Source organism: Sphaeramia orbicularis, chromosome 7, assembly GCF_902148855.1.
Source record: "Sphaeramia orbicularis chromosome 7, fSphaOr1.1, whole genome shotgun sequence".
NCBI classification, from domain to species: Eukaryota; Metazoa; Chordata; class Actinopteri; order Kurtiformes; family Apogonidae; genus Sphaeramia; species Sphaeramia orbicularis.
In genome coordinates, this window is record NC_043963.1 from 14,639,018 (window position 1) to 14,666,543 (window position 27,526).

General features: G+C 42.3%; 1 protein-coding gene across 7 annotated transcripts in view; it reads right to left on the minus strand.

Annotated features, from left to right (window-relative positions):
- Window positions 1-391: 391 nt before the first annotated feature.
- Window positions 392-27,526, minus strand: part of casz1 (castor zinc finger 1) — an 80,296-nt gene continuing 53,161 nt past the window's right edge. For 2 of the 7 annotated variants that reach the window (XM_030138420.1, XM_030138419.1), the window contains exons 4-19: window positions 26,830-26,895; window positions 24,174-24,270; window positions 20,978-21,142; window positions 19,261-19,433; window positions 17,498-18,366; window positions 14,054-14,186; window positions 13,454-13,517; window positions 12,343-12,506; window positions 11,694-11,816; window positions 11,272-11,592; window positions 10,570-10,768; window positions 9,607-9,778; window positions 7,856-8,004; window positions 6,703-6,940; window positions 5,607-5,972; window positions 3,575-4,848 (exon numbers count right to left, since the gene is read on the minus strand). In XM_030138420.1, the coding sequence (XP_029994280.1) occupies window positions 3,575-4,848; window positions 5,607-5,972; window positions 6,703-6,940; window positions 7,856-8,004; window positions 9,607-9,778; window positions 10,570-10,768; window positions 11,272-11,592; window positions 11,694-11,816; window positions 12,343-12,506; window positions 13,454-13,517; window positions 14,054-14,186; window positions 17,498-18,366; window positions 19,261-19,433; window positions 20,978-21,142; window positions 24,174-24,270; window positions 26,830-26,895 (4,573 nt within the window). Of the gene's footprint in view, window positions 4,849-5,606; window positions 5,973-6,702; window positions 6,941-7,855; window positions 8,005-9,606; window positions 9,779-10,569; window positions 10,769-11,271; window positions 11,593-11,693; window positions 11,817-12,342; window positions 12,507-13,453; window positions 13,518-14,053; window positions 14,187-17,497; window positions 18,367-19,260; window positions 19,434-20,977; window positions 21,143-24,173; window positions 24,271-26,829; window positions 26,896-27,526 lie in introns of all 7 variants that reach the window. The other 5 variants (XM_030138416.1, XM_030138422.1, XM_030138418.1 and 2 more) reach the window with 5 other exon arrangements.

The window sequence follows — 27,526 nt, forward strand, 5'->3', positions numbered from 1 at the left end:
CTTTTCATATAAAATGTCTCATGAATCTAGCCAAATTGAACGCTAACGGGAGATGGCTTTTAGTCCAAAAGTGCAATATATTTTACAAAGTCTAAAATGTTGCTCTGTTTATCCACTACACTGCAGTAAGCAGGCGGCTTTCATGTTACATTTTTCCAGCAGTGGAAATACATCTCGGTTTGTTTCCCCACCACTTTTTTATATCATCCTTTTTACTTGGTTAATTAAAACGGTAAAACGATCTGTCGTTTCGGCAGCAGCCTATGCAGGATTTGGAGGTCGTTTCCGTCTGGTTTTTGTGTAATATAATTTTCGTGTTTATTCTCTTTTTTTCTGGTAGATTATATACAGGATGCCAGCTGGCTGACAGATGGTGATGCCTTTACCCATGTTTTTTTTCTTTTTTTTTATTAGAAAAAACATCACAAGGAAGAGAAGGAGGAAGGACAGGAACAGCTGTAGACGAGGGGACAGACAGAACCAGCGCTCTGGCCACTGGGTGACATGAGGGAGTGGGAGGAGAACCAGCACATGGCTCAAGGCAAGAAAAAAAAAAAAACTCAACTAAAAAAATAAATGTGCCCTGTTAACACTGAACAAGACACCGCCAGCCATCTAAATCTCCCTAATGGTCCTCGGGTCTGATCTTGTTCTCGCAGCAGAACGTCAAATTGTGAACAACGCGTGACCCCAACAACAAATATTGTTGATTCCCTCTACCTGCACAAATGCAGATGTTTTTTTTTTCTTCTTCTTCTTCTTCTTCAAATTCTGTGACAAAAAAAGTGTCCCAGTCGGATTTATAGCAGAACAAAGCGGGGGAAAAGATGCACAAGGTCATGAAATATGAATTGAAGCTCTGAGCAGCTGGGACAGAGCCAACAGGTCTCTCTTCTTACAGTCGCGGCCTATCGGTCTTTCTCATGAGGACACACACAGACACACACTTCAGTAGTGTCACGAATAGATAGAAAAAGAGACAGAGAGGGAGCACTGCAGTGACCTTTTGCCCTGCTGTTGCCCAGCAGCACGGGTTCCGCCCACACGTGACTCAAAACCTCCTCAGGCTGAAGCACTACATACAGTATGTATTGGTATAATAATTATAGTTTCTTTATTTTCAACTTTTTACAAATCCTGCTACTTTACACCCACACACACGCATACACACACACACATAAACTAAATTCAAGTGCACAATGTCTCCCAGCTCCTACAGGTATCTCGGCAAATAATGAGAAAACAAAACAAGTGTAGTTACGCCTCTGCTGTGCAAACAGAGTCCCGGGAGACAGTTCAGTCTGTGAACGAGGCATGCCCACAGCAAAGTAAATATAAACCAAGAATTTCATTGAATGAGAAAAAAAAAAAAAAAAAAAACACACACAAAAAATGACAATGAATTAAACGAGTTGTTAAATAAAACAGAAACATCAATGAATTAATTAAAATCAGTGTATTTTAGTTTGAGCTTCTGACAAAGTTTGAAAAAAATTATTTATATATACTGCAAATATCATAACAGCATTGGCCAATGCTATAACAACTTTATCCAAAAATCTGGACCAACGGTAATTAAAAAAGGTCACGCACACAAGCAAACTAATGTGAGGCTATTTGAATTTTTAAGTTTTTATTATTCATTTCTCCTTTTTACGGTTTTCTTTTTAAAGGAAGCTGTTCATCAAAGAGCATTTTGTTCATATATAGTTATTTTTTACAGAGGAAAATACTGTACAACCTTTTTTTTTTTCTTCTCAAAACAATATTTGGAGGAATATTGTCTACACACATTATTCCCTATTTTTTTCCCAATGCCAAGCTCAGGAGATAATTCCCAATCTATGTCCACTCCTCAGCCGTACATACAGTATATAATAATCCAGAGAGCGGCTTTGACAGATTTATAATTTAGTTCTACAGTAAGTGAGCATTGCCATGAACCTCTGGAGAATTCATTGAAATCACAGTCCGTATTAGTGTTTATCAGGTCACCGTTTTTTCTCTGGTGCAACCACTTTCTTTCTTTTTTTTTTTTTCTTTTTTTTTTCCTTTTTTTCTCAAACTGTCCAATCACAGAAGCAAAATAAAAACCAGTCTTTAAATAAATCACAGAACAACAGTTCTTTGTCACACTAACATCTATTTATGCATCAAAGCAAAAGTGAACTAAAACAACTTTAAAGCAAATTCCCTGTTAAAAGATATATATCATTTTTTTCAGACGGTAAAAATGAACCTAAAAAGTGCAATAACACCCTAAAGATTTTCATTGGAAGGTCACATAAATATTAAATAAAAACCATTACAACAGGAGCTCAACCACAGCCATAGTGAATGGAAAACAAAATGCCGTTTAGACATTTTCGGTCTGTACATTTTCAACATAAAACACACTCCCTGATGCTTCCTCTGTCATCCCCCCGCTGCATCTGAGTGACTCATCATTTCCTCTGGTCAGTCTGACCCCCCCCCCCCCCCCCTCGACTTACCGGCCATTAATCACGACCTCGCCTGCTTACAGATCGATATGCTTCTAACTAACACAACAAAATGACATTTTAATGCAATGAATGCAAATGGTAACAAAAATATTTTTAAATATGCTTATGAGTTATCTATCATCATTGTAATCATCATGGTCAGCTAATATAAAAGTGCACTATCCACACACAAACTTGATTCCTCGACAAAGGGGCGGGGGGGATAAAATTACAGGGACTGAGCTTGGGTTTTTTGGTGCTAGTCGAACGCTTCTAGCAGAATGTCAAAGAGAACTGTTGAGACTGGCAGCTTACTGGACGCCTGACTGCAGCTGAGACTGACCAAACAGTTACTGGTCAATTCCACATGTCATTGAGAACAAAGTAAAACAGCTGAGAGAGAGACGGGGGGCCGGCAAAAGGCAGCCCCCTCCTCTCTATAATGTCTAATAATATTAATAATAATTAATATTCATAATAATACAGAAAAAAGATCAAAATGTTCGAGCGCATTCTGCTTCCCCTTAGTGATCCACTTCCCTTTTTTCTATATGTACCCACTGCAGTTCATGTTGACTGTGCCGGCTATTTCCTTTTGTAGATCATCATTCTCTCACACATGCACACCCACACACGCACGCGCACACACACACACACACACACACTTACATATATAGTTATATAGAGAGATTTGTTTTTGTTTTTCTAGATTTTTTTTCCACACACAAGAAAGTGAAAAAAATAAAAATAAATTAAAGTCAAACATGCACCCACACAAAAAGACTGATGTGTAGTAAAATGTTTTACATTGCTGCCCTGTCGTTTGTAAAACAGGGCCTAATTCGGTGTGTCTCCGTTCATTTTTTTTTCTTAATGCATAATTGAATTAATAATGTTGGTCATCTTGTAAACATCATAATAAATCATTTCGGGCCGTCATTTTCTCCACGCTGTTGTTTTTTGTTGTCATCTGAAGTCTCTAAACATGATAAATGAGGCCACTTTCATTTTTGTTTGTTCATAGTACACAGGGTTTTTCTTCAGTTTTCTACAGTCACTGTTCTCTCTTTTTTTTTTTTTTTTTTTTTTTTTCAAGGGTCAGCATCTTGCTTTTCCAGTTGGGAAGAATCAGTGTGGTTAACGGAAGCATCAAAACCCTCCCCATTGTCCTTTTCACCGTCCGGTTCTGGCATTGAATCGTCATTCGAGTCACTGTTGAGATCCTCATCTGCCTCCTCTTCTTCGTCGTCCACCTCTTCCTCCTCTTCCTCGATGTGCGCCTCCTCCTCCGGTGACAGGTCGTCTTCAGCGTCTCCGGATGTTCCCGTGGTGTCGTCCTGAGCTGCCGGCAGACCCAGTTGGTGTGCGCTGTTGTTGCCGGATCGCACCGGGTCGTGGTGCATCTTCTTACTGAGGTCCAGAGAGTCACTGAGACCCAGACCGGATGCATTCTTGAGGAAGAACAGGGAGCTGCTGGTGTCTGTGCTCAGGTTGAGGGAGCTGTCCAGGCTGATGGAGGTTGGCGGGTAGGGGTGGTTGTACTCAGATCCGATGCCTCCTCCTGGATAAAGCATGGAGGGAGTGCTGCTGTTGATGGTGTGGGACATTCCGTGGAGACCACCAGGTGAAGAAACAGAGAGACCCATGGAGGCAGGAGCGACCGCCGACACACCCCCACCCAAGTGGTGCACTCCTTCCTGTTTGGGCGACACCGACGGCAGCTCGCCCCGCTCCTGCTTCTCATGCTTCCTCTTGTGGGAGTCCATCTGGGACATGCCCACCACCGTGTGCTTACACTCAGGGAAGGTGCAGTGGAAGTGTGAGCACTTCAGCTTATATTTGCAGTCGGGGACCTCACAGTCAGCACTGGAGCTGAACTGGCAGAAGCCTGCAGCGCTGATCACATCTTGCTTGCCGTGATGCTTGCGATGGGCCGTCACCTTGGTGCTGTCAGTGCAACGGAAGCCACAGCGCAGACAGTGGAAGTGGGTGCTATTGCCTGAAAACTGGCAGTCGGGGAAGTTGCAGCTGAGTGAGGATTTAAAGCGCTTGAAGTCATCCAGGACCAGGTTGTCGACTCTGTCGTGATGCTGAGCGTGCTTGTACATGTGAGTGCGGCCGCAGAACTTGTAGCCACAGTTCTCCCGTGTGCAGTGGTAGTGGGTAACCTTCAGGGAAAACTGACAGTTTGAGTCCTTGCAGTTCTCGTACAGGTCATAGCGGCGGAAGCCCTCCAGCATCATTCCCTCATCCAGCATCTTACGTGATGAAGCTGTCTTGCGGCGTTTGCCAAAGGGGGACATATCCTCAATGATCCAGAAGCGCTTCTTTGCGCCAGTGGCTGTGGGAATGGAGATGGTATTGCCTGAAGGAAAAGGAGAAAGCACATAAAAGAATAATGAGTTAGGTCACAAAGCAAAACCCACAAACAACAGGCAAATTACAGTGGCAAGACCATCCTGGTTGCAACTCTAATGTGCAACCTTACTCAGCCAGAAGTGGTTCACAGCTGAGTAAGCACAGGGAGCCACACATTTTTAATTCCTAATTCCCAGAATGATTAAAAGAGGAGGGAAATGATAGATTGACTTTGAAACATGACACTTTTACAGGGTGTCTCAGCCTCCAAACAGAGGGAGAGCTGTGGGTCTTAACCGACCCTCTTATCTTCATGTTGTTTTATGGGGGGCACCCACCTTTTGCAACACCCTGGGGTCACTGCTAATGATGTGATCCCTGTTCTGCGAAGCAGGAAGCAGTGGGCCTCGATAAAACTTGAGGGGTGATTAAAATAAGAGTCTGCTGATACAGCTGTGTTAATCGAAGCTAAACAAGGCCCAGGCTTCAAACTGCAGGCAAATTTATCTCTTAACAGATCTGCAAATCTTTGTACAACTACAGTGGATTCTCACAGAAAGATGTCAGTGAGTTAATGATACATTTTGTGACTGTACCTACTCAGCAAGCATGCACTTCTCATCATCTTTATTTAAATGTTTTGTTTTCGCATGCTCTTTGATTTTCTTGTCTTTCGAAAACAATCCTGCAGAGAAAGGCTGGATCACACACAGGACTCAATTGAGACTGACAGCTGCAGTGTTGGTTTGCGCCGGGGATAAGTACCTGCAGCATCCTGCACTATAGGGACGTCATTTTTAACCGGAGACGGAGTGGCAATGATGGGGCTGAAAGCTGGTGTGTTGGTTGGCATGACAACACTCCGAGTGGCTCCCAGAGAGGCGCTGAGCAGAGAGTATGACAGACAGGATGGAGAGAGGAGGTATGGGAGTGAGGGAAGAGGAGGTCGGAGGAGAGCGGGAGGGAGGGATGGGGCCTGGGACTGGAGGCCAGGCTGAGGAGCAGGAGGAGGTGGTGGTGGTGGTGGTGGTGGAGGAGGGGGAGGGGGAGAGGAAGAAGGGGGTGCGTGTTGGGTAGCGCTAGTGTCAGCAGGGGTGGTAGGAGCAGAAGTGGTGGCGGGGCAGCCTTGTCCTGGAGAGACAGGTTGACCAGAGAGGGTGAAGGACAGACAAGAGGGAAAAAACACACAGAAACACAGGGCCAAACACACACCCAACACACACACACACAGAGGGATGGGAGGTAAAAAGGGAAAGATAAAAGATAAGAGAATGATACAAAATGAGGCCCATTCAAGACAAGTTACCCAAACACCAGCCAAAACAACAATGATGAGAGTAGTAGATAATATTGGCAACACATGGAAAAAATGTGGAAAAAAATCACAGGCAAGCTCAGATTTTGGAAACAAAAGCAGAGGACAATCGATTTATATCAGCAAGTTTGAGAAAAAAAAGAGGCTTTTCTTTTTCCTCCTCCCCTTTTACCCACAATTCAACCCACTAAAACTGCTAAAGTAGACATAAAGCCACAGGGATGATCTCTGGCCAAACGAAAATGTAATAAGCTACATACAGTGCAATAACTCAAACCACTGATGTACAAAATGGATGTTTTATGAGGATGACCAGGAAAACTACAAAGGATCTCATCTACGAGTCAGAATATAAGAACACAGCCTTGTCATCATCCTCATATAGTATCCCAGTACTGTGACTGATGTGTCATTACGCTACTGAGTCATATCCAAAAATACATGACTGTAAAAAAAAACATGGAGGTGAGGTAGACGACTAAGGCCTCAGGTAAGATTTTCTCCTACCGTCTACATCTGTGCTTCGTTCTGTATAAGTGCACTCACCTGCCGGGGAGCCATCGTGGCCTACAGGTGTGCTGGTGCAGCTCCGGTCCTGGGTGGAGGATTCAGAGGAGAGGCCCAGAGGACTGCCATCTCCCCCCATGTAGTCCATATAATCATCGGTCTCATCCATTACAGTGTTGGAGTAGTTGGAGGTGATACCGTGTTGGGATGAAACCGGTCCTGACACCATGCCCGGGGCGTTCTGCATCTCATCTGCTCTGTGACTGAGAGGCAACACCTGGACAAAAAAAAAAAAAAAGACAAAAAAGGTATTCATTGTAAAAGCGTTTAAAACAAACACATGAGAAAAACCGTGCAGGTGTTGGCTCTTGGCAAACCACCAACATTTGTCAACCCATCAAAAGTGCTCAAAAACAATGAACTTCATACTTCTGGTATTATACCGAAGACTGCAAATTGAAAAAAGAACAAACAGAACTAGAAAATCCACATGTCTAAATCCACGGTACAGCCTCAAACGAGAGGTTAACTTAGGAAATGAAGTACACTCCACTGAGAAAAATTTCACAAGAATGTTTTGAGTGATTCATCATCGACTGGTATGACAGGGTATGAGTTTTCAGAACAATAAATTAACTCATTATTCTGTTCTCTGATTCTGACTCATGCCACAGGAAACGCAGTAATTAAACTCAAAAGCAACCAAACTGGGTTCAACATTGTCAGATAAATGTTCATAATGAGGTTTAAACAGAAAACAGTGTAGTGTTTCTGTGTTTAAATCATATTTGATACTTATGAAATGAAAAAAATGATTTCAATTAATCAGGATTACTGTATAAATAAAAGAAAAGGACGAAAATTTTCACATTTTTTGTAATCGACAGCTCTCGAGTTTCAATATTTCATCTTTCTATTAGTACATAATCTGCAACTCATACGTATTGTCTTCATTTTTCCTCTTTAGTTTAAACTCTTAAATTGACCTGTACCGTTTAAGATACCTGCTATTTTTTGTGTAATACAATGGCTTTGGCGAATAAAAGAGGGTGTGTGAGGTATTTGGCTTCGAAGACGATTCTCTAAATAACTCAACGCTTGTCATCCTTCAGTGACGGCCCATATTTTTGCATACAGTAATTATTCTTTTCAGAAAGTGTCATATGTCATATGAAGCCGTTTGTCTTTGTACCTGGGATGGAACTCTGTCGAAGTTCTTTCCCAGCATCCGCCTCATGTGTTTGCGTGCGTGCGAGGTCATCTGGTGCTTGAGCAGGAAGGAGAACTGGCAACCCTCGCGGATGCAGTGGAAGTGGCTGTTCACTTGGTTATACTTGCAACCTGCGGAAAAGAAAAACCAAGTTGTAGACCCTCCATTTGCAGATTAATTCATCTCGGGTTTATTACGATACATCCGAGAATGGCGACTGAACTAAATGTTATAAGTGCACCTGCGTTACGATTAGATCAAATACAACGTGAAGTACTTTTAGTTTTTTTTTTTTTTTTTTTATCTTCATGATATAGCTGTGACAGAAGAGGGATTGGGTTTCAAAGTGTTTGTGTTGAGTGTACATGTAGGAGGAATATTAGATCACTCCGGTGTCACACTGAGCAAGTCAAGGCTTCTGTGCACTAAACCTGTGGAGCTCTTTTATTACACTGACATGCTTTATTCAATTAGGAATTTACATAAATAAATTCTCATTTTCTGTGGGCCAATAATGCACACACCCCTGCAAACCAAAGTAAATATACAATTATTACCATATTAAATTCATTTTTCAAAGTATCTCCATTGTCATTTTTCCTTTTGTTCTCCGATGTACTGCTGTCTGCTTCATATTCTTCTGTTCTTTTCTCGTGTTTTAAGCGGTCCAGCTCTAATTGCTTTATGATTTCAAATTAAATGAATGTTCCATTTTGTGCCTGTTAATCAAATACCATTATATAAAAGCAGGCAGAAATAATTGAAAGAGTAACATGCTGGGCAGGTGCTAGCATGTCAGTAACCATGGCACCCAGTTTAAGAGCAACAACACCTCTGTGTCATCAAATAGCTTTTGCGCACACAATGTTTTAAACACGGCAAGTTGAGCAAATAACAGTAACCCCCGTGACATGAAGGGCCTTTTGTGAGACAGAAACCAGGTAACATCATCAGCGGTGTTCAGTTTAATGTTGCTGCCATGGATACTGGCAACCCATCAATTCTTTATGACTGGAGTGCTAGCGATGGTAATCCTTTCTGTTTTTCACCCAGCCCAAACAATACAGTTGGCAGATCAGGCTGGGGACAAAAAACAGCTGTTTAGGGCCTGTTTTTGTTTGCTTTGTTTCTGCGCTCTGAAAAGCTTGTGTAACCGCCTGAAAAAAACAGATCACTTTTAATTCATTTCTGTGCGATGGCAGCGGTGGCTGTGAGGCGCAGCTTCAGAACACAAACAGGCTAAACCAGACAAGCCAGATAATTAACAAACACAAACCTAATTGCTCATTTCTGACAGGGGCAAAAGGAAGAAGAAAACAACCTGGATGTGATTGCCCCCTTTGACATTATTGCTCATATAGTACAGGCAAGACTACCTTTGGGACTTGAGGTGCCATTGTGAATATGCAAAACACAGCGGCAGAACCTATGAGGCGGACTTGCTTCATGCCTCTTGAACCACTCTCGTCGCACGACAGTGTGTTTGCCAACACTGGTCTGTCTCCCTTTGTAAACACGGAGGATATCCTCTTTCAACAGACACCAAAATCAATCCACATCTTTTTAAATTTGACACCTTTAATCCACATATCTCTCCCGGCAAACTATTATCAAAGCCTCACGTAAGACGGCTGATATAAATGTCTTATTGTGTGATGTGAGATACAAGAGGAAAAAAACAAAAGGTAGAAAGGGAGACGGCAGACTAAACGGTAGAGCAGGAGAGCGCTTACCCAGCCTTGCGCACTCTTCTCTCTTGGTGAAGTATTTGAAGCCGTTGGCGGCGCGGCGCTCTGCTTTCTCATGCTTCTTGACGTGCCACGGCAGTTTGGTGGTGATGTTAGTGACAAAGAAGCAGCCAGGCCTCAGACAGTGATAGTGGCCTCTCAGTCTGAACTCACAGTGCTGCGGAGGAGACACATAATTTCCAATTTCATGAGTCAAATGTGGTGAATGTTTAAAAGCCAGAGAAGTTGATTAATATTATTTGATGTCTGTGTTCAAAGTTGAAGTCAGCGCTACCAACCGTTTCAACACCTCAAAAATCTTTTCCTTTTTGGTCAACTGGAACATCTCACTGACTCATCTGACTTTTTCGCTTTCTAGACTTCCCACAAAGACCCCTCCTTTCTAACATGTCTGTACACCACCATCTGTTTGTGAGGCCCACATCCCAAAGGACCGGGCCAAATAAGATCTGCTCTGTTCAGGAGATGGAGACTAAGGGGAGGAGGAAGAGAAGGAGGAGGAGGGAGGGAGGACTTTTGTGAGGGGGTGATTTTCGACACATTAATGAATTCATTTAAACGGTTTTCCAAATACGAGCTCATGAGAGCAGGCAGGGGCTGCCATTTAGGTTTCATTTGCGAAGCATTCCCCTGATTTTTGCCCTATTCCAGACAGCCTTGTTTACTGTGCAAGTGACAATGATTTATTGGGTAATATCAGCTAAATTGGCCTTTTCTGAGAGGAGAATGCGGCAGTCAAAATGACATCATTGACATATAAACAGGCATTACTGGGGTGAGTCGACTGTCTTTTTCAGCAGAGATGGAAGACGGGGAGCAGCGGTTGTGAAAGCCTTGAGTCAAATAACCTCAAATACTGGTCTAATAGATAGCATACTTCATCCTTAGAAATCTGTGGGAGATGACAGTAGGTGATTCAGCTCCTGGCTCAGTTTAAGTCTTACTCACCTGGTTGGGGCAGAGACACTGGAGAGAGTAGTAGGAGAACTGGTCACGGACATTGACTAGGTTGTTGTTGGGGTTGATGTGGTCCAAACAGTGGGACTCGGCTTTGCCAGAAGTCTTGCATACATACTTGCAATTCCCAAACAAGCAGTGGAAGTGGAACTTATTTGAGTATTTACAGTCAGTAGCCAGACAGGGATCACTGGAGACACAGAAACAGACCATAATGTTACATGAACTAAAACCTTCCATCATGTAACAAACAGGGTCAATATAGCATATCATATATAAATGTTAAATGAAATAAAAAGACAACATGAACTAATACAAAACCAAACTGCAGGCAAAATCAACTTTGATTACCATTTAAAGTTTTCCTTTTGATTTAGCTGCGGGTGCTGATTACAAGGCTCTGCTGTGCATCAAGCAATGTTAATGGTTCATGGCGTACAAGAATAAAATAGCTTGGCACAATATGGGACCTTTTAATAAACAGTGGTTTTGTAAAGCAAATTTGATGCATTCTTTTATCCCACACTTTTCAAATCAAGGAATTAGTTTAAAATGAAAAACCTAAACTAAAAGTGGGATTAAAAATAAACGACATATTCACTTGTAAAACTACTAACAGTCAAACTGAAACTATGAGGTAAGAGCTTTCATCATGTCTGTAATAACTGATGAGAAGATAAATGTTTCTCATACTTTTCCTGGAACTGCAGGAAACCAGGTTTGACTTGTGGCTTTGCATTCTCCAGAGACGTGGTGGCCAGAGGGGAACTGGCCGGGAGGTTGGGCATCGAGGCCGGCATCTGGGGGATGTTGCCGGTCAGCTGCTTCCAGGCCAGAAGGGAAGGAGGAGGTGAGCTGTAGCCCCCAGAGGAGGTGAGGTGCGCCATGTCCATGGAAGGAGTGTTGGCCATAGAGACGGGAGCGGCGGGCTGGGCTCCGCCTCCCTCACCGGAGTCCTTTCCCTCAGTTGACAGAGGCTCCGACTTCACTTTCAAAGTGGCTCGGAGGTGAAAGCTGGAAAACAAAATGGAATCTCATTTTTTATGTTATTCAATAAATCTGAAATCTAAAATGTGAGGGTATATTTCCTGGTCATGACTTGGCGTGACACTCACTTAGCATGTTTTATGGCCCCATCCACGGTGCTGAAGAGTGCTCCACAGTCCTCTACCACGCAGTGAAAGTGCACTTTCTGAAGGAAGTCACACTGAGCCTCACAGAAGTCATCTGTGTCGAACCTGAGCAAAGACAGCATTAACACCGTCAGTATGTTCCTCTTTAAAAAACAGAGGGCGTTCCTTACTTCATTTATTGTATCGTGGGGCTCTAAAGGAAGTAAATCAATGGATCAATGGTCCTTGTCTTTCTTTTTGAGGAGTTTTCCTTTTTTTTTTTTCCCTTTTTCTGTCTCATTTTGTTTTGGTTGTTGGGAGTCTGATGTTTGTTTCCTGTGTTGAAAAACGCTGTCTTCAATTGAACAAATACTGTATATTTTCCTTCACACCAGAAAAATCAAATATATTTGATTTAAAAAACAGAAGGCTGTTGAATATCTAATATGAGAATAAAAACATGTAGGTTAGCCAGTGTAGACTTTAGAATTCCTGTGAAACCACATTCTTTTTTGTTTCAAGGAGCTTCCAGAGACGCAGAATGCGACTGTACAGTACTACGCAATTTTAAAACATTTGGTTCCTTTCACAGAAATTAACTGAAGGCTAATTACACGAGTCAATCTACAGGGATCCTACATATGTTTTCTACCTGCGCAGGTATGTTTTCCAGATCTCAGTGGGTTTGTCTGGCAGAGGCCTCTTCAGCACTCGGTTCAGATACCGCGCTGCCTCCGAGCTGTCGCCGCCCTGGCCTGCCTCCAGCTCTGTTTTCAGATTCATGGCGTTGAAGAGGGCAGGGTTCACCTGTGACATCTACAAAACACAAAGCACATAAACCACCAGCCGCTGGGTTAGTTGAGCATACGTAAGCTGGGAGCTTGCATATGTTAAACTGTGTGAGTTTGCACGCCACACACACACACACACACACAATTTGGCGAAGCAAAAAAGCACAGCCAGATTTACAAACATCCAGGCTTTAGCTTGACTACAGGCCAAGACTATTTGCCAAGCGTCCTCTGGGAGCAACTGTTCCCTCTTTTATTTGATGTGGTGGCTTGAATCAAACCCCCAGACGCTGACATGACACGAGGAGATGTTGGACAACAGGTCTGGGTTTAGTGACCGCTTTGAGGAGAGAAACTGTCCTAATGCGAAGCTAAAACTGTCTGTACGAGGAGGAGAAGAGGAGCAGAGATGAAGGTCTGACCAACTGACAGGAGTAATAAAAAAAAAAAGGAAAACCTGGAGGTTAATCTGTCGTTACATCATCACGGAGATGAAACCATCTGGCATATTTGTAGCATGATTAAGACAATGTCCATTTTAATCTTCAGAAAAAATAAACAAATTTCCTTACGCTAACATCTATATCAGGTATAAAATGACAGCAATGCCTCCCTGCTTTTCTTTTTTTTTCCTCCTCTGACTTTTTAATCAAATAATTTAGAAACACTATAAATAAATGTTGAGCGAGGCGGGGGAAAAAAAGTATAAAGGAGGAGAAAAAATGGACGGCAAGTTCAAAACAGCTCATCAAAAAACAAACATCTCTATATATCTGGCTTGGCACCCAGCTACTGCTTCATTATATTAATTTGTGTGAGGTGCAGTGAAAATTACGCCGTATGAAAAATGGCTGGAAAATTTAAATGATACAAACTCATCTTATTAGCGGTGAAACATTAAAAAACAAACAGGCCCCTCCGTGTCCCGCTAATTTGTCTTAGGATGAAAGGCGTTTGATGGATGGATCTTACCTTATTCATAAGCGAGGATAAAAGAGATGTATTCCCTGGTACAGGGTGTCCGTTTGATTCATTACTGGAACAAGTAAAATGAACAATGTTTAGTCAAGATTTGCATGAGAACAGTAAATATTACTATTTATCACACAAGGTGTGCCTGTATAATGAAGAAGAAAAATGCTGTCTTCTTAAGAAATAAGATCTACTGTGAGGGGGTGTTGAAGGTTTATGTACACACATTCTTACACGAAAATGAAGAAATATGAGGAAAATGCTATAATTGGTATGCGTCTTAATATAAACAGAATATTTATATAACACTGGTGAGAGAAATGTTAAAATCACTTATCAACCTATGAAACTGTTTTTCTTGTTGATTTATACAGTATAAGGTGTATTTGCATTAAGAATTAACATCCATATTGAGAATTAAGCCTGTGTTTTCTATGTGGCTCAGTACCTTAAGGTGTAGGAGCTCTTGTGGACATTAAATGTTAATGAGATGGATATTTATTTGTTTATACATGGAGAATTTGCTGCACGTGTTTACTGTCAATTCTTTTGTGTGTCTGTTTATTATGCGTGTTATAAATAAATGTATTGTCATCTAACCTGTTGTCTTTCTTGCTCAGGTCCAGGCTGTGCTCCTGTGTGGAGTCTTGGGAGGCCCCAGACGCCGAGTCCGCGGGCTCCTGCTTCACTTGAACCAGATTGAACTGGTTGGCTGAGGCCGGCTGCCCGTTCCCTGAGGATCAGGACAGACGCAGAGGAGAGGAGAGACAACAAAGTTATTGTTGGTCAGCATTATTACCCTATGACGAGATCTAATCTGACTTCTGTCCTGGCCTGAAAAGAATACTCCGAGTGATAATTATTGCGAAATTATGTCAGGCCGTCAAGCCTTTTAAATGGTGATTGAGAGGCGGGAGATATGAGGGAAAAAGACTCCTTTTTCTGCAGCACTTGTCACAACTCATTTGCTAGGCTGCCTCTTAACTGGTCATTAAGTGAGATGCTAATGCTGAGGGAAAGTGGCAGTCTCAGATTGGCCACCCCCCTCCCTTCCCACCTTCCCGGGCTCTTCGTTGGCCTGACAACGGACGCCAGCCAATGCCACAGAGCATACCCACAAGGAACAGGGGCGCTATGTCGGTCAGATTGGAGCTGACAGCCAATCAGATTGGTTCAAATAGCGTGACCTCTCAATCACATTCTTTCCAAATAGGTATTCAGTGGATGCTGCGAGTGAGGACAGGAGCGCTGATATTAAATAAATAAAGGCCGGAGGACAGCGTGGGGTAGAAATGCTGACAGGAAGGTGAATTCTGCCCCACCCCAGTGATCCCCAAGGGACTAAAATATTAATTTGTCCTGAGGCTATACAGGCAAAGATGGGTCTCCGCCTCTTAGAAACCATAAAAATGGAACGCACCGGCGGCTGTGATTGGTTTGGTCAAAAAATCTGTTGTTTGGGAATCAGGCTGCTGCTGAGGGATTGTGACAGGCAAGGTCATGGGCAACCAAGTGTACACCCTTGGCCCTCAGCCTGGTGAAGCCCCTCTCCTTTTTCCTCGCTGGGGAGAAAACAAGACCAGCCTGTGTAAGAGGGAAACTAACCAGAGTTCCCCCCTTGCTACAAGATGACCCAGAGACATATCACACAGAATAGGAGTGGAAAAGCCAGTCTTGGGCCTTGTCAGCTGAAAGCAAGGAGATAGGGAAGTGTCAGTGTCAGTTCGCTTTGACAATGGTTGATGTTGGACGGGTTGGGGGTGGGGTCGGGGTGGGGCTAAACCAAAACAGCAGTCAAACAATTTTGCGTCTGATTTGAGGTCAGTGAACGCTTACGCCATCCCTTCCCCCCGACGACTCCATACGAGTGCACCCAAAATTAACTAGCCTGACAAATCCTTCCTTGTCATCGGCAATTAAATCAACTCTAAGTCCAAAATGAGAGCACATTATATCAAGAACAGCCACTTGCTATACGATCTACACATGATAATCAGACAGATTAAAGCATTGCTGAATGATTTCCGAGCATACGGTAACTGTTTAAGGTGGATTATAGCGCAAAAGTCTCTTGTTCTGTTGCACACACTAAAGGTTTTTTTTTTTTTTTTTTTCACTTTCCAAAGAGGGAGAACAAATGAGTTTGACTCAAAGCAGCTTCTTTCTGGAAATTATCCAGGAATAATGTACCACCATGTAATTACTCCGGATAAGATACAGAGCTTGTGAAAGATCATTTGTACTGTGTGTCTAATTAGTAAACCCTTCAGATGCTTGAATCTCTGGGAAAAACACTTAGGGGTAAATTAGAGCGGAACATTAATAAAAACAAGAAAAAAAGCTGAGAATTACTGAGAATACTCAAAGCAGAAACGAGAAAAATGCACATTTTACCACAATGGAGGTGAAGTTTCACAACCTCATGAAAAAATAAACACTGTGAAAAATAGCCACAAACACTATGACTTTTCTCACACCTTTTCAACAAAGAAGCACAAACCACTTCCTCCTCATTTTAGCCCCAAATGTCCTGTTCACACATTTTTTTTTAAACTAATATGAGAAACAAAACCACTGCTACCCCTCTATTCCGCATCTGCACTGAACTTTTACGATAAGCATTTGATTGAGCTTATGGAGCTTATTTCATTTCAGCTCTGCTATCCAGCAGTGAGATCTCAGCTGCAGCCTTTCAGTAAGCCAGTGAGAGGGGTGGTGAAAGCACCATCTGTGGAGGCCCCACCCTCAGCGGGGGCCTTCCCAGTGTTCAGACTACCTGCTGGAAGCCCAGAGGTGGAGCTCAGCCTGACAGCCTGGGCTCAGCTCAGCTCCCCGGAGCAGCTGCCCCAACTCTCTCCCAGGGCCTGTCCTGCTCCAGGAACACCACCAGGAATTGTAATCCTTCCCAGTCCCAACATCCGGAGATCGGAGATGCTCCCCCTTACAGCCCCTTTTTTCAATCCGCACCCCACCTGCTCAGGCTCAGCGCAGGAGGCCCCTCTGCTACAGAAATGCGAGACTCTGTAACTTCATTTTCATTGTCAGACGCTTTGTTTAGAGCAATATGATAAACCTAGACAAGCCAATTACCTCCAAAATTTATGTGAATTGTGTTTATGCTAAATAGATGTTGACATATTTTGTGGGAAGGGAAGGTTTCTAGAAATTCAGAAGTCTGTCTTTGCAGATGCATGAGAGTGTGTCTTTCCTCTTGTATCAGTGAAAAAAAAAGTCTCTTTCTCAGCTCTGGTGCATTGAGTCATTTCTGCCTGAGCGATTTCTGTTTTTTTATCAGTTTGCATAGAGGATATGGAAAAAAAAACATGTTTTTGTTCTCACAATTTCTGAACTTAATTTCATTCCACCTCCATTTGCCTGGAACGGGCACAGACTCAGATAAGAGACCAATGATGAGGAAACATGTTCGACACAAGCCCCAGGAGCCCCCACTCTGAACATCATAAGAGACTTTTACAGGCTCTACTCTCCCCTGTCAGCGCATTTATCTCCAAATGGATTGTGGGTATCTAACAAACGATCAACACAATAACAAGCCCAGAGCAGAGGACCATGCCTCCGGTATGTCCCTTTAAGCCTGGAAACGGCAGTTTTTCTGCCTTTCTCTCCACTGTGGGATGGTCACAGAAGTGACCTCTGAATGCACTCTGATCTACTCTGGCTGAAGTGGAGCCAGTCTACACAAAGAGAAAGAGGGATGTGGGTTTTATTATACATGATGTACTGTGCTCTACTGCAGTCTCACTTAATACTGACACAGCTCAAAATGTACTTTCTGTTTTAACGCTTAAGTCTCTGCACTTTAAAGTAATTATAATTTGCTGACAGAATGATTAAGAATTTGGAAGCGTATTTTTCTGCTACATAACAGTGTAAGAGGATATTGGAGTACGCAATACATCATAATATATTAAATTACAACCCCTGTCTCATGACATGATAGAGTAGATATTATTTTTCATTCCACAATTATATCAGTAATTCATAGAAATGGTGAAATTGATAAATAAGTGTGAGGTGTCTGACCTGCTTCTGGGTTGCTGGAGGGTTTGAGGGCAGCAGCAGCCAGTCGGGCCATCATCGGTGATATGAGACCTTTGCTTGCAGAGATCTTTTCCATGATGGAGGAGGTGGCAAAGGAGGTTGGGGTCGACGTCATAGCCCCCCCTTCGGCTCCTGCCATGGAGCAGCCTTGGGTCAGTGAGTCAGTGGGCATAGAGTGAGCCGCAGAGGATACAGCTGATATTAGGCCAGCAGCAGGTGGAGGCGGTTGGAGGGGCAACCTGGGCATGAGGGGGAAGAAGGGGTTGGAGGCGGCCAGGGCGCTGTTGGAGAGGGCCAGGGCCACAGGCATGTTGCTTGGCAGGGCCTGGGACAGCAGGCTGGTCATACGCTGGCCTGCGCTGGGCAGCGAGGGCGTGGGCTTCAGGGTGTGGCTGGATGGGGAGGAGGAGACTACGGTGGTGGGCGTGGCCAACAGGTGCGATACAGTGGTGGACTGCTGCGTCGTGGGCGAGGCACTCAGGCTGGAGTTCTTGCTGCTGATGGCGGAGAAGTCCATCAGGTCATCATTACTGGACTCCTCTGGCTCATCTTTCGGTACCAAGAAGGTGGAGGAGAGGCCCATGACGCCGGAGGAGCGGATGTGCCGGCGCTCGTGTTTGCGCTTGTGGGAGGTCATCTGGCTGGTGGAGGTAAAGGTGAAGCCGCAGCCGGAGCGGATGCAGTGGAAATGGTTGGTGGCTTTGCTGTAGACGCAGCCCTCGTACTTGCACTCCTCGTATTTGTAGAACTTCTTGAAGCCATCTTTAGCGTAGGCATCGTCCTTGATGTGATAGCTCTTGTGCTTCTCTATGTCACACTTGTTCTTGAAAGTGAACGTGCAGCCGGGGCGCCTGAACAACAAATGGAAAACAAAGGGAAAAACGATCAGAGCCTCCTCTTACCTCAGCTCAGATGGGACCCATGAAGGAAGTCCACATGATTCAAATAGTTTACAATGGCGGAATGATAACCGGGACGGTGCAGTCAGACAGCAGCAGCTCACTTACACATTGACACATGCAACCTTTTAGGCCACAAGCCAAGGCCGGCCCTTAGGATATTTCAGCTATCTTTTTTCACTATTATTTCCTGTTATTCTATACCTTCGGCCATTACAAGGTGATAACAAGCACCAGCAATTCTAGGCGGATTGGTCTCGGGGGGACTCAGACCCCTTTACTGGTAAAAAAAAAATGTGGATGAAAATATTAAAGTAGTAAAATAAGAATGTATTTCAAAACGTTTCTCAGACTGTCCCTGAATTGTTTGCTAGACAAATTCTTCTTAAAATTCTTCTATTTCATTGCTTTAAAGTGATCATCTTGGTTTGTATTAAGAACACTTCCCAGATTCTGCCTAATTTGACATTCCTTACAGCTGTAGCAGAAAAATCACTATTGCTAAAATTAGAAAAAGCATTATTTCAGCCACTACCCTTCAAAACAGAGGCAAGCATGTTATGACCAGATGCTCTACTCCTGCTGCTACTTAATGTGAAGAACAGGGTAAGGTAAATTTTAACGAATCAACCAAGATTTATCGGTGCATTTATTTCGAAATAGTTGTATTTAATTAGAGCTTTAAAGCATTAAAGTGTTCTGCAGATTTGGAGCCTGATTTTCAGAATTTTTATTTCACTTGTATATTGCACCGTTAGCACCATTTTTGCACATATGACTTCAAATTAAAAAATTAAATTTAAATTAAAAATGCTATGGAGCATCTTATGGGCTGGACATACTCACCTGCAGTGGAAGTGTGTAGTCTTTTGACCATAAAACTGACAGCCGACTGTGCCACAGTCCTCCGTTGCACGGAATCTCTGGAAGCCATCATTGATCAGCTGGGCGTTCTTTTTGTGGAAGTTTTCATGGGTCATGACATCTGAGGTGCTGGTGTAGACTTTGCTGCAGCCCACCTGCAAAGCAGAGGTAAAGCATGACAGTCAAAAAAAAAAAAGAAAAAAAGATCTGGTCGACAAAGACAGACGTGAGAGTTTCGGTTTGCAAGAATGGTTGGAAACAGCAAACTTCTAAAACACTGTGCATTAAACAGAAGTGTTGTACTGAACAGGCTATCGAGCTCAGTGTGGTTAAGAACATGTTAGTGGCCTAGAAATGGGGTGAAGAAGGTTATTTTCTCACGTTCACAATTTAATGTGGTAATACACACCCCAGCAGTGAGTTTCATGTAATTTGGAAACAGTCTTGTCATTGTGATAATTGGGAAAAAAAAAACTGAAAGAGGCAATGACCACAACAGATAGCAGAATTTATAGCATCCTTCTGGTAAAGGTAGCTTTTAGAAAATTAAATTCATATTTGGAGTGTGATACAGCCACCACAAACTTACTGTAACTCTGAGAACTAATGTCAGGGGTGGAGGGGGCAGAGAAAAGCAGACGGGGACTAAGATGACTGTCTTGGTCTTAGTGTAAAATGTTCTGGTACTCAGGAGCCCTCAGAGCCAACAGAGGGGGAAAAAACAGGTAATGTTTGAATTAAAAGCAGCAATTGTATATCATCCCTGGCACTTTTCAGCCGCACAAACCGGGCAACTTCTCCATATTGAGTCAAACAATGAAAAAAATGCCACTCTGTTTTTTTTCGCCCTAAATCAAGAGTGCCGATGCCAACATCTGCAGGTTCTCAGGGACTGTTAAAACAAGGGCTGAAATGTCTTAATAACAATTACGCCGTTAGAGGGGTTTAAAAAAGAATATATCTCAAGTCATCCTCCGCCGGGCTGCTGCCCTGCCGCTGAGAAAGTTCTCGGCACAATGACACATTGAAAATAAGCAGATGTAAAAAAATTAAACAAATCCAGAAGGGTGAATAATCTTCAACTGGCTGCTTGGTACTAAAAGATGAAAAATGTGTAGTTTATATAAACACCTAACAGAATTTTATCCATGCCAATTAAGGAGTGAGAGAGCAAAGAGGTAGGGACAGGACAAGTAGCCTCTCGTGTGTTTGCCCTTTTTCAATTTTCCTCTATTTACTTTAGGGCACATTGGTTTAAATGGAAAAGGTGTGAAACTGTCGCTCTGCATAACAGATGTAGGTATTCTGTGTGACTCCACCACCCTGAGAACTGTTCATGTCTTGGAAGCAGACAGACTTCCCAAATCTGGGCATAAACTATACAGTACCAGTGATGCTCCTCTGGGTCGGCTTGTTAAACTGTCCTGAAATGAAGTCACTCCTACAACAAAGCCCCTTGCTATATGACTTTATATATGGCCTTGTTTTTGTACGGCAAGGTAAGGTCTGTTAACATTTCCGATTTATGTATTTACATTTGTTCACATTGTGTGTTTGAAACATATATGATGACCACATTTGCTGATATTTATCTGGTTCTTTGAGTGTGTGCAAACTGAACAGATGAATGCAAGCTCCTGTTTAGTGTCTGTGGGTAGATGTGTGGGTGGAAGGGCAGATCTGAATCTTTGTAATGTACCTGCATGCAGTGGTAATGGGTGCTTTTTCCATTGAGGTGACAGCCATGGTAGTAGACGCTGCAGTCGTCCAGAGGACTGAAGCGCATAAAGCCGTGCTGCAGGGAGTTGTCCCTCTTCTTGTGCATGTTGTAGTGCCTGATTACATCCTGCTTGCTGGTAAACCTCTGCAAAAGGGGAGGGGAAAAATGTACGCCAACAGGTTGGTGTTTATTTAAACCAGTCACAGAATCAGCAACAAGTCACTTTATCTCTGTGGAAGTAGCAGCTGCAAGATGCAGGAGCCAGTTGGCAGTTGAGGTGGGTTGTACATACTGCAATAGAGAGGGCCAAGATGTCTTTAAAGGTGACGGGTTCTGTGGTTATTCATTTACTTTACATATCTTAAAGCTGTGTCCTATCCAAATGCAGCACCTAAGGCTCTGGGACTTTCTGCGCGTGGTTGAAGCCTCCGTGCAGAACATGAACTATATTCCCTATATGCTCTGTGCATCTACAGTATTTCTTCCTTTATTCCAAAATGTATTTTTTTTTTTTTTTTTTTATTAAGATGACTCAATTGACATGCAAGATCACAGTTCTGATGTTTCTGTCTCTGGAAAAATTATGTTCCGTGCAGATGGTTTTTCAGACATGCACAGGGGAAAAACAGAAGACAACAGAAACAAACAAACAAACAAACAAGTCAACCAAAAAACGTTTTCCCTTTCATTTCGCAAAGATATGATTTAATTTTTAATTAAAGCATTAACAATTGCTTTTGGTACAGGCTTTGCTTGTAATGATGTGTGAATATGCTTACAGACCTTCTGTCTAATATCACGAAACAACTCAATTTTAATACTTCCCCACACACACACCCAAGAATCAGGATGGAAAACTAGAAAAGTAACCCCACAGAGACCGGCAGCAACCAAATCTGCTGTAATTGGGCTTAAGCTGATGTTACAGAAACTGTAAGAGGAGAAGCGCAAATCAATGAGACAGTTCTGTCTTCAATCCATATTTATCTCCAGTTGAGAGAAAAACATCAGAAAGAACCATTCTAAAAAGCAACTAATTGCTGTACAAAGTAGGGTAATTGCTTTGTGTCATGTGTTCCATTCGCGCACAAGTAAAAAGCCAAGATCTCACACAGCTGCTCATTCCCTCGCTCTTGGCTTATTTCCCACTGCATATTTCTGAGATCTTCGACTCCTGCAGGAGCAAACACTTCATTAGGATTTTTAATCTCATTGACGAATGCTTCCGATTCGTCACTTTTTTGAAGACTTTTCTAATTCGATGGCTTTGGGTTTTATGGCATGTATTGGTTGATGATGACCGGAAGATAAGTTGAACTGCGGTCATGGTAAATTCGATCCATCAAGCTGTCCAAAATAGGCCATGGAGAGAGCTGACTGGGAAAAAGATCTCATTTTCAGTTGAGTGGTGATGAAGGTTGGGAGCCACTTGCTACATTTATTTTAGGATTCCCACTAGTGTGGCAAGATGAACACTCTCCCTCATGTACAAGCCCATGAAAGGAGAATGTCAAGACTCAGCCAATCGCCAGAGGCTGGCAGTGGGATAATATTCCAGGAGTGTGTGTCATGTAACATTTCATGAGTTATCGCTTCGAAAGGGGCTGCTCATCACTGCCTGGACATTTTTTTCAGGGTATTGACATCTAGAGAGCTGGCTTCCAAAGCATATCTGTGTTTCCACGCAACGCAAAAGCAACAGAGAAATGTGGACTTGACCGTGGAAATTGCCATGATAACCTGAACTAACGCTCTAAATAATGACATGAAATGATTTTCCTTTGTATTCCTCCAAGAATGTGTCTCATCAGACTGTGGAGTGAGATTCATGCAGAAAATGAAAGCTTAGATCTGTAATGGTTTTCAGCACATAAACAATATTTATCGAGCGGTAATCTCTCTTGATCAGGAGCAGACAAAGGAGATTACAGCTGAAGATGGCTTAATTCAAAAAATTGTTAAGAAAGGAAGGAAAACACACACTGCTCTAGCTGCGCATGGATTTTTGTCATCTTTGACAAATCTACCCATGTTTGTCTAACTCTCTCAAGCCATATGCTACGGCAAACACAGAGTCTGTATTATGATCTGCTTTGTGTTTTTTTTTTTTTTTTCTCTCTCTCTCTTCTTCTGCTATACATGACAACTCCTGGCACCGGGACAAGATTAATAATGTGAAAGGGGATTAAAGGCAGGCCTCTGACAGTGGCAGATGTCTTCAGATAAAGAACACATAGATAAAAAAAAAAAAAGAGCCGTATTTCAAGCATATTTACAATTAACCCTTAGAATGAAAGGCTAACTGTCAAAGGCGAACCCTGTCTGGGAGAAAACCTGCAAACTAAACAAATGAGAAGACCCGGAGCAGCTCAGCAAACCCAAACTTTTCATCTGCGTAAACTGTGGTTGTTTGTGACGACTAATGAAAAAACGACACATTATGTTACTTGTTTGTTTCAGATCACCACATCCCCTTTGTCATGTCCTGAAAGAGGAAAGGCAGTTTAGATTTAAGTCATTTAACCTGTTTTCCATCATTGTGACTAGTGGTAAAGACCCTGAATCAAAAGTGTGTTAATATTCTGTATGTTCACATTAGAATCTTCTTTAATTTGACTTTATTCTACATTTTGCTCATGTTTCAGGTGGTTTGGGCATCATTTTTTTAAAAGGCCTCAGGTGCTGACGGAGGGAACTTCTTCTGTTTTAACATGAAGAAGAAGAGGATGCAGGACAACCCACATATCACCATAAAGTGTGTAACAAAGTCTATAACTCCTCATTAATCTTATTTTTTGTTGATGTTTTTGCAGTATCATCTCCCTTCTTGATTATGTCCTCGTGAGACCCAGGAAAGTGAAAGTTTTGGATTTTTTACATTAAACAATTGTCTTGATTAGAAACTGCATAATGCAACAGTTTGTTCAGATACATTTTTTAAGTTATATTTATTTATTCATTTATTTTTAATGGAATGTCCGCTGCAATGGACAGCATTTTTTAAGTTAAACTATCAAACTTTTGTCCCCTACAGAGGACAAAAATGCATTGCTGGGTCTCAGGAGGATATGTAAACATGGCTACAGCGGTTATAATTATTACAGCATATATACATGTAGGAGGAGGATCTTAAATGTGTATTTGAGAGATGCTCATAAATTGATAAAGTACTCACGCTCACCTGGTAGTTACACTCCGGGTCCATGCAGTGGTAATGCTCTCTGTACTGGTATGCACAGTGAACATGTCCACAGTGTTGACTTCCAGAGAACCTGAAAACCACATTACATGACATCATTTAAAGTTCTGCACAGATGAAACAATGAACAGCAAAAGCAACTCGAAATATTTCAGTGAGATTTGGAGAGAAAAAAAAAAAAAAAAAGAAAAAAAAAAAGAGGGTGAAAGAAAATTAGATATGAGAAAAACACAAATGAGTTGAAGGGGTTTTCAAAGACATTATGCTCATCTCACCTTCAAAGTAACACAGCTCACACCTTCAAACTGACTCCTGCTTTCCACACTGCTGCAACAATTTACCCGTCTGTCACACCAATTTCAGTTAAATTAGCTCCATTTATTTCCAAAGCAGCCGTAAGAGACACTTATTACACTGAAACCCTTTCCCTTGACACACGCACATGCACTCGAGGAGGGATCAGGAACCCTGTGACTACTTTATTTTTTCTAAGCTGTGAAAAACCTTGTCAAATCAATGTTTAGCTGTTACAGGTTAACCACAGTTTTACTCAGTGAGAAAAGGGTCAAATACCCAGAGAGGGTGGAATAGCTCTGCTTTTTTTTTTTTTTTTTCCAAATCAGTCTCTCATCTATAGTCACGGAAAAAACAGATTTCTGATATTTGTAGAAGAAGAAAAAGAAAGAAAAAAAAAACACCGCTGCTGCTTGCTACAGTACAGCCACTTTTACGGTGGTGATTATAAGCCTGACGATGATGACTGTTAAAATCCTCCAATTACCAGTGAAAACACACAAATAAACATTTGCACTGCTGCTGCCAAGAGCTCCATCTGCTAGAAGAGCAGAGGAGAGGGGGAAAGGGGGCTAAGTAATATTTTTTCCATCTCTCTTTCTGTTTTTTCCTTGTTAGGATTATCCCAGAGCTGCATTTACAGATCACTTTGCTGAGTTCATTAAGCTAATTGAACGGCATATCCACTACTCTTTTTAAGTTGGTTGTGTGAGTGTGTGTATGTGTGTTGAACATACTGACTGGGGTACTGTAAAGGAGAGTTTGGAAGGTAAAATCAACCAAAACCAGAAGTTTAACGTTAGATGCACACAAATAAAACATATGTCCCAGCCATCAGTGCTTTCTATAGTAGTTCACATACATACACACATAGACTTTTGCACACACAAAGCCTCCCGTTCCCCCTGAGACTATGGCCCACCCCTCTGCTCATTGCCCAGCTGTATCACTTTGCCTCTGGACAATTCCCACTTGCCGCATCAGGGGGCCTAATGGGCCGCTGCTATTCAGCAGCAGATTAAATATTAATATAGCCACGATACAGAGATTGCAGCGCATCTCCAGTTACAATAGAGATACACAGATCAAAGTGCAGAGGCAATAGTGGGTGCATGAAAGCATTTAAAGAGTGAAAACTGCAACTAAACACTACCAGGGAAGCTCTTTAAAACATCAAACTGTAGTGCGGTGAGGAGATGAAGAACTTTTCCTGCTTTTTTTTTTTTTTTTTTTTACAAGGATTGGGTGCAAACACGTTTACAAAGCGTGTTTTTAGTATTAGTGAGCACTCATTAGCCACAGCTCCAAAAAGGACCCTCCCCCGTTTCTACCTCCCCTCTCTGCGCTACATTTGCCCTTTTTATGAGCCCTCCTTTTCCATTTTTTTTTCCACCCTCCTCTTCTTTCCTTTCTCTTTTTTTTTCCCAACCCCAACACGGAAATTGAAACTGTATCTGAGCTTATCTGCAGCCTCCCCGTGCATCAACTGCCGAGATGTTTAGACAAATTTTATGCATTATGCAGCGCAAATATCAAAACAGTTCTTGGCAGTGCCAGCAGAAGCCTCATTAAAAATTCCTTAATTAAATCTTCTTGCAAAATGTAATCAGTCCAAGGAAGGGGTTTTGTGTGTATGTATGTGTGTGTAGCGGAGGATGTGTGTATGTGTGTCTGTCAGTGCCAAGGCTTTGATTTGTGCCCTTCATGTTATGGCTTGGAAAAGTAATCATTAACGCCAAAGCCACTTTGGCTTTTCAAATGCTGTTTTTCTTTCTTTTTAAACTGAATAAACAAACAAGTGATAATCACCTTTCTAGTGTCGGCTCAAAATGAATCCAGAATGGGCGACATTGTTCTGTGTCCATTGAAACGCATGATACCTCCCCTATGCTGATGTGTTTGTCTTTGTTAGTTATGAATGACAGTCTTTTTTTTTTTTTTTTAGTTTAGATATGTTAGTTCCCCATGTGTTCCACAACACACAGCAGAACCTAAGAAGAACCAGCCTTAGCTCCCATCCGCTGTGTGTCAGTCATTGTTAATGGTCGGGGTTACACAGAATTAAGCTCGATACATACTGTGAGCATTTATTCAAGCCGTTACAGTAAGCTACCATCAAACCATTTCTCTTCCATTACCCACATATCCTAACACTTCCTCACAGCACATAAATTTGAGTCTTTTCTTAATTAATTTACTGTGCACGGAACATTCACATACAAGCCTGCAATCTAGTTCTATCACTGTATAAAGCACACCATCCGGGCTAAGAAAAAAGGTTTGTCTCTGTTTTGGGTATATTTTTTCATTGGCGTAGCACATTGAGGGATTTGCATACCTGGCAATATATTTCTGGTAGAGGTTGATGTCGTCGCTGGCGGGTTTATCTGGTGGCAGGCCATTCCTAATGCAACAGCAAACACAAAAGAGACAGGATTAATGGTGAGGTTGGGCTGCCTGTTGTTAATAAAAACAAACTGACACAATATTTACTTACAAGCCGCTCCCAAACTTTGGACTATCAATATACATTTTCTTGTGGCATAACAGCGTTTTCATGTGCCGTATGAATCAGAGGTGGAAGGCGCACACTTTGATGCATGGTCTCCCAACCAATGAAAGGCAAAATGCAGGAGCAAAGGGACATTAATCTTTTATGGGGGTATTTTGGTGAGTGCTCATATGCAAAACAGGATAATGGGGATGTGGAAGAAAAGCTCTGAAAAGGTCTTTTCTGATAATCCCTAAGGGCCTTGGCTCTAATGCTGATGTCAAGTTGTCTCCAATCAGTCTCTGCTCGGCTCAAACAAAGAAGTAAGACAATACTGCGGTTAGAAAGGCACTTGGATGTGCCTAATAGACTTAGGAGCAGTTTCATGAGAATTGCCTTTAGTTCAAGACAAAAAAAAAAAAAAAAATCAAGAGGAATGTCAACGACTAATCACATTAACAGAGACATATGGAGGAATGCTGTGTACTTCTTCACCTGTGATCTGATTCCCGTCATGAAGCTGTAAGCAGAATCTGCAGAATGA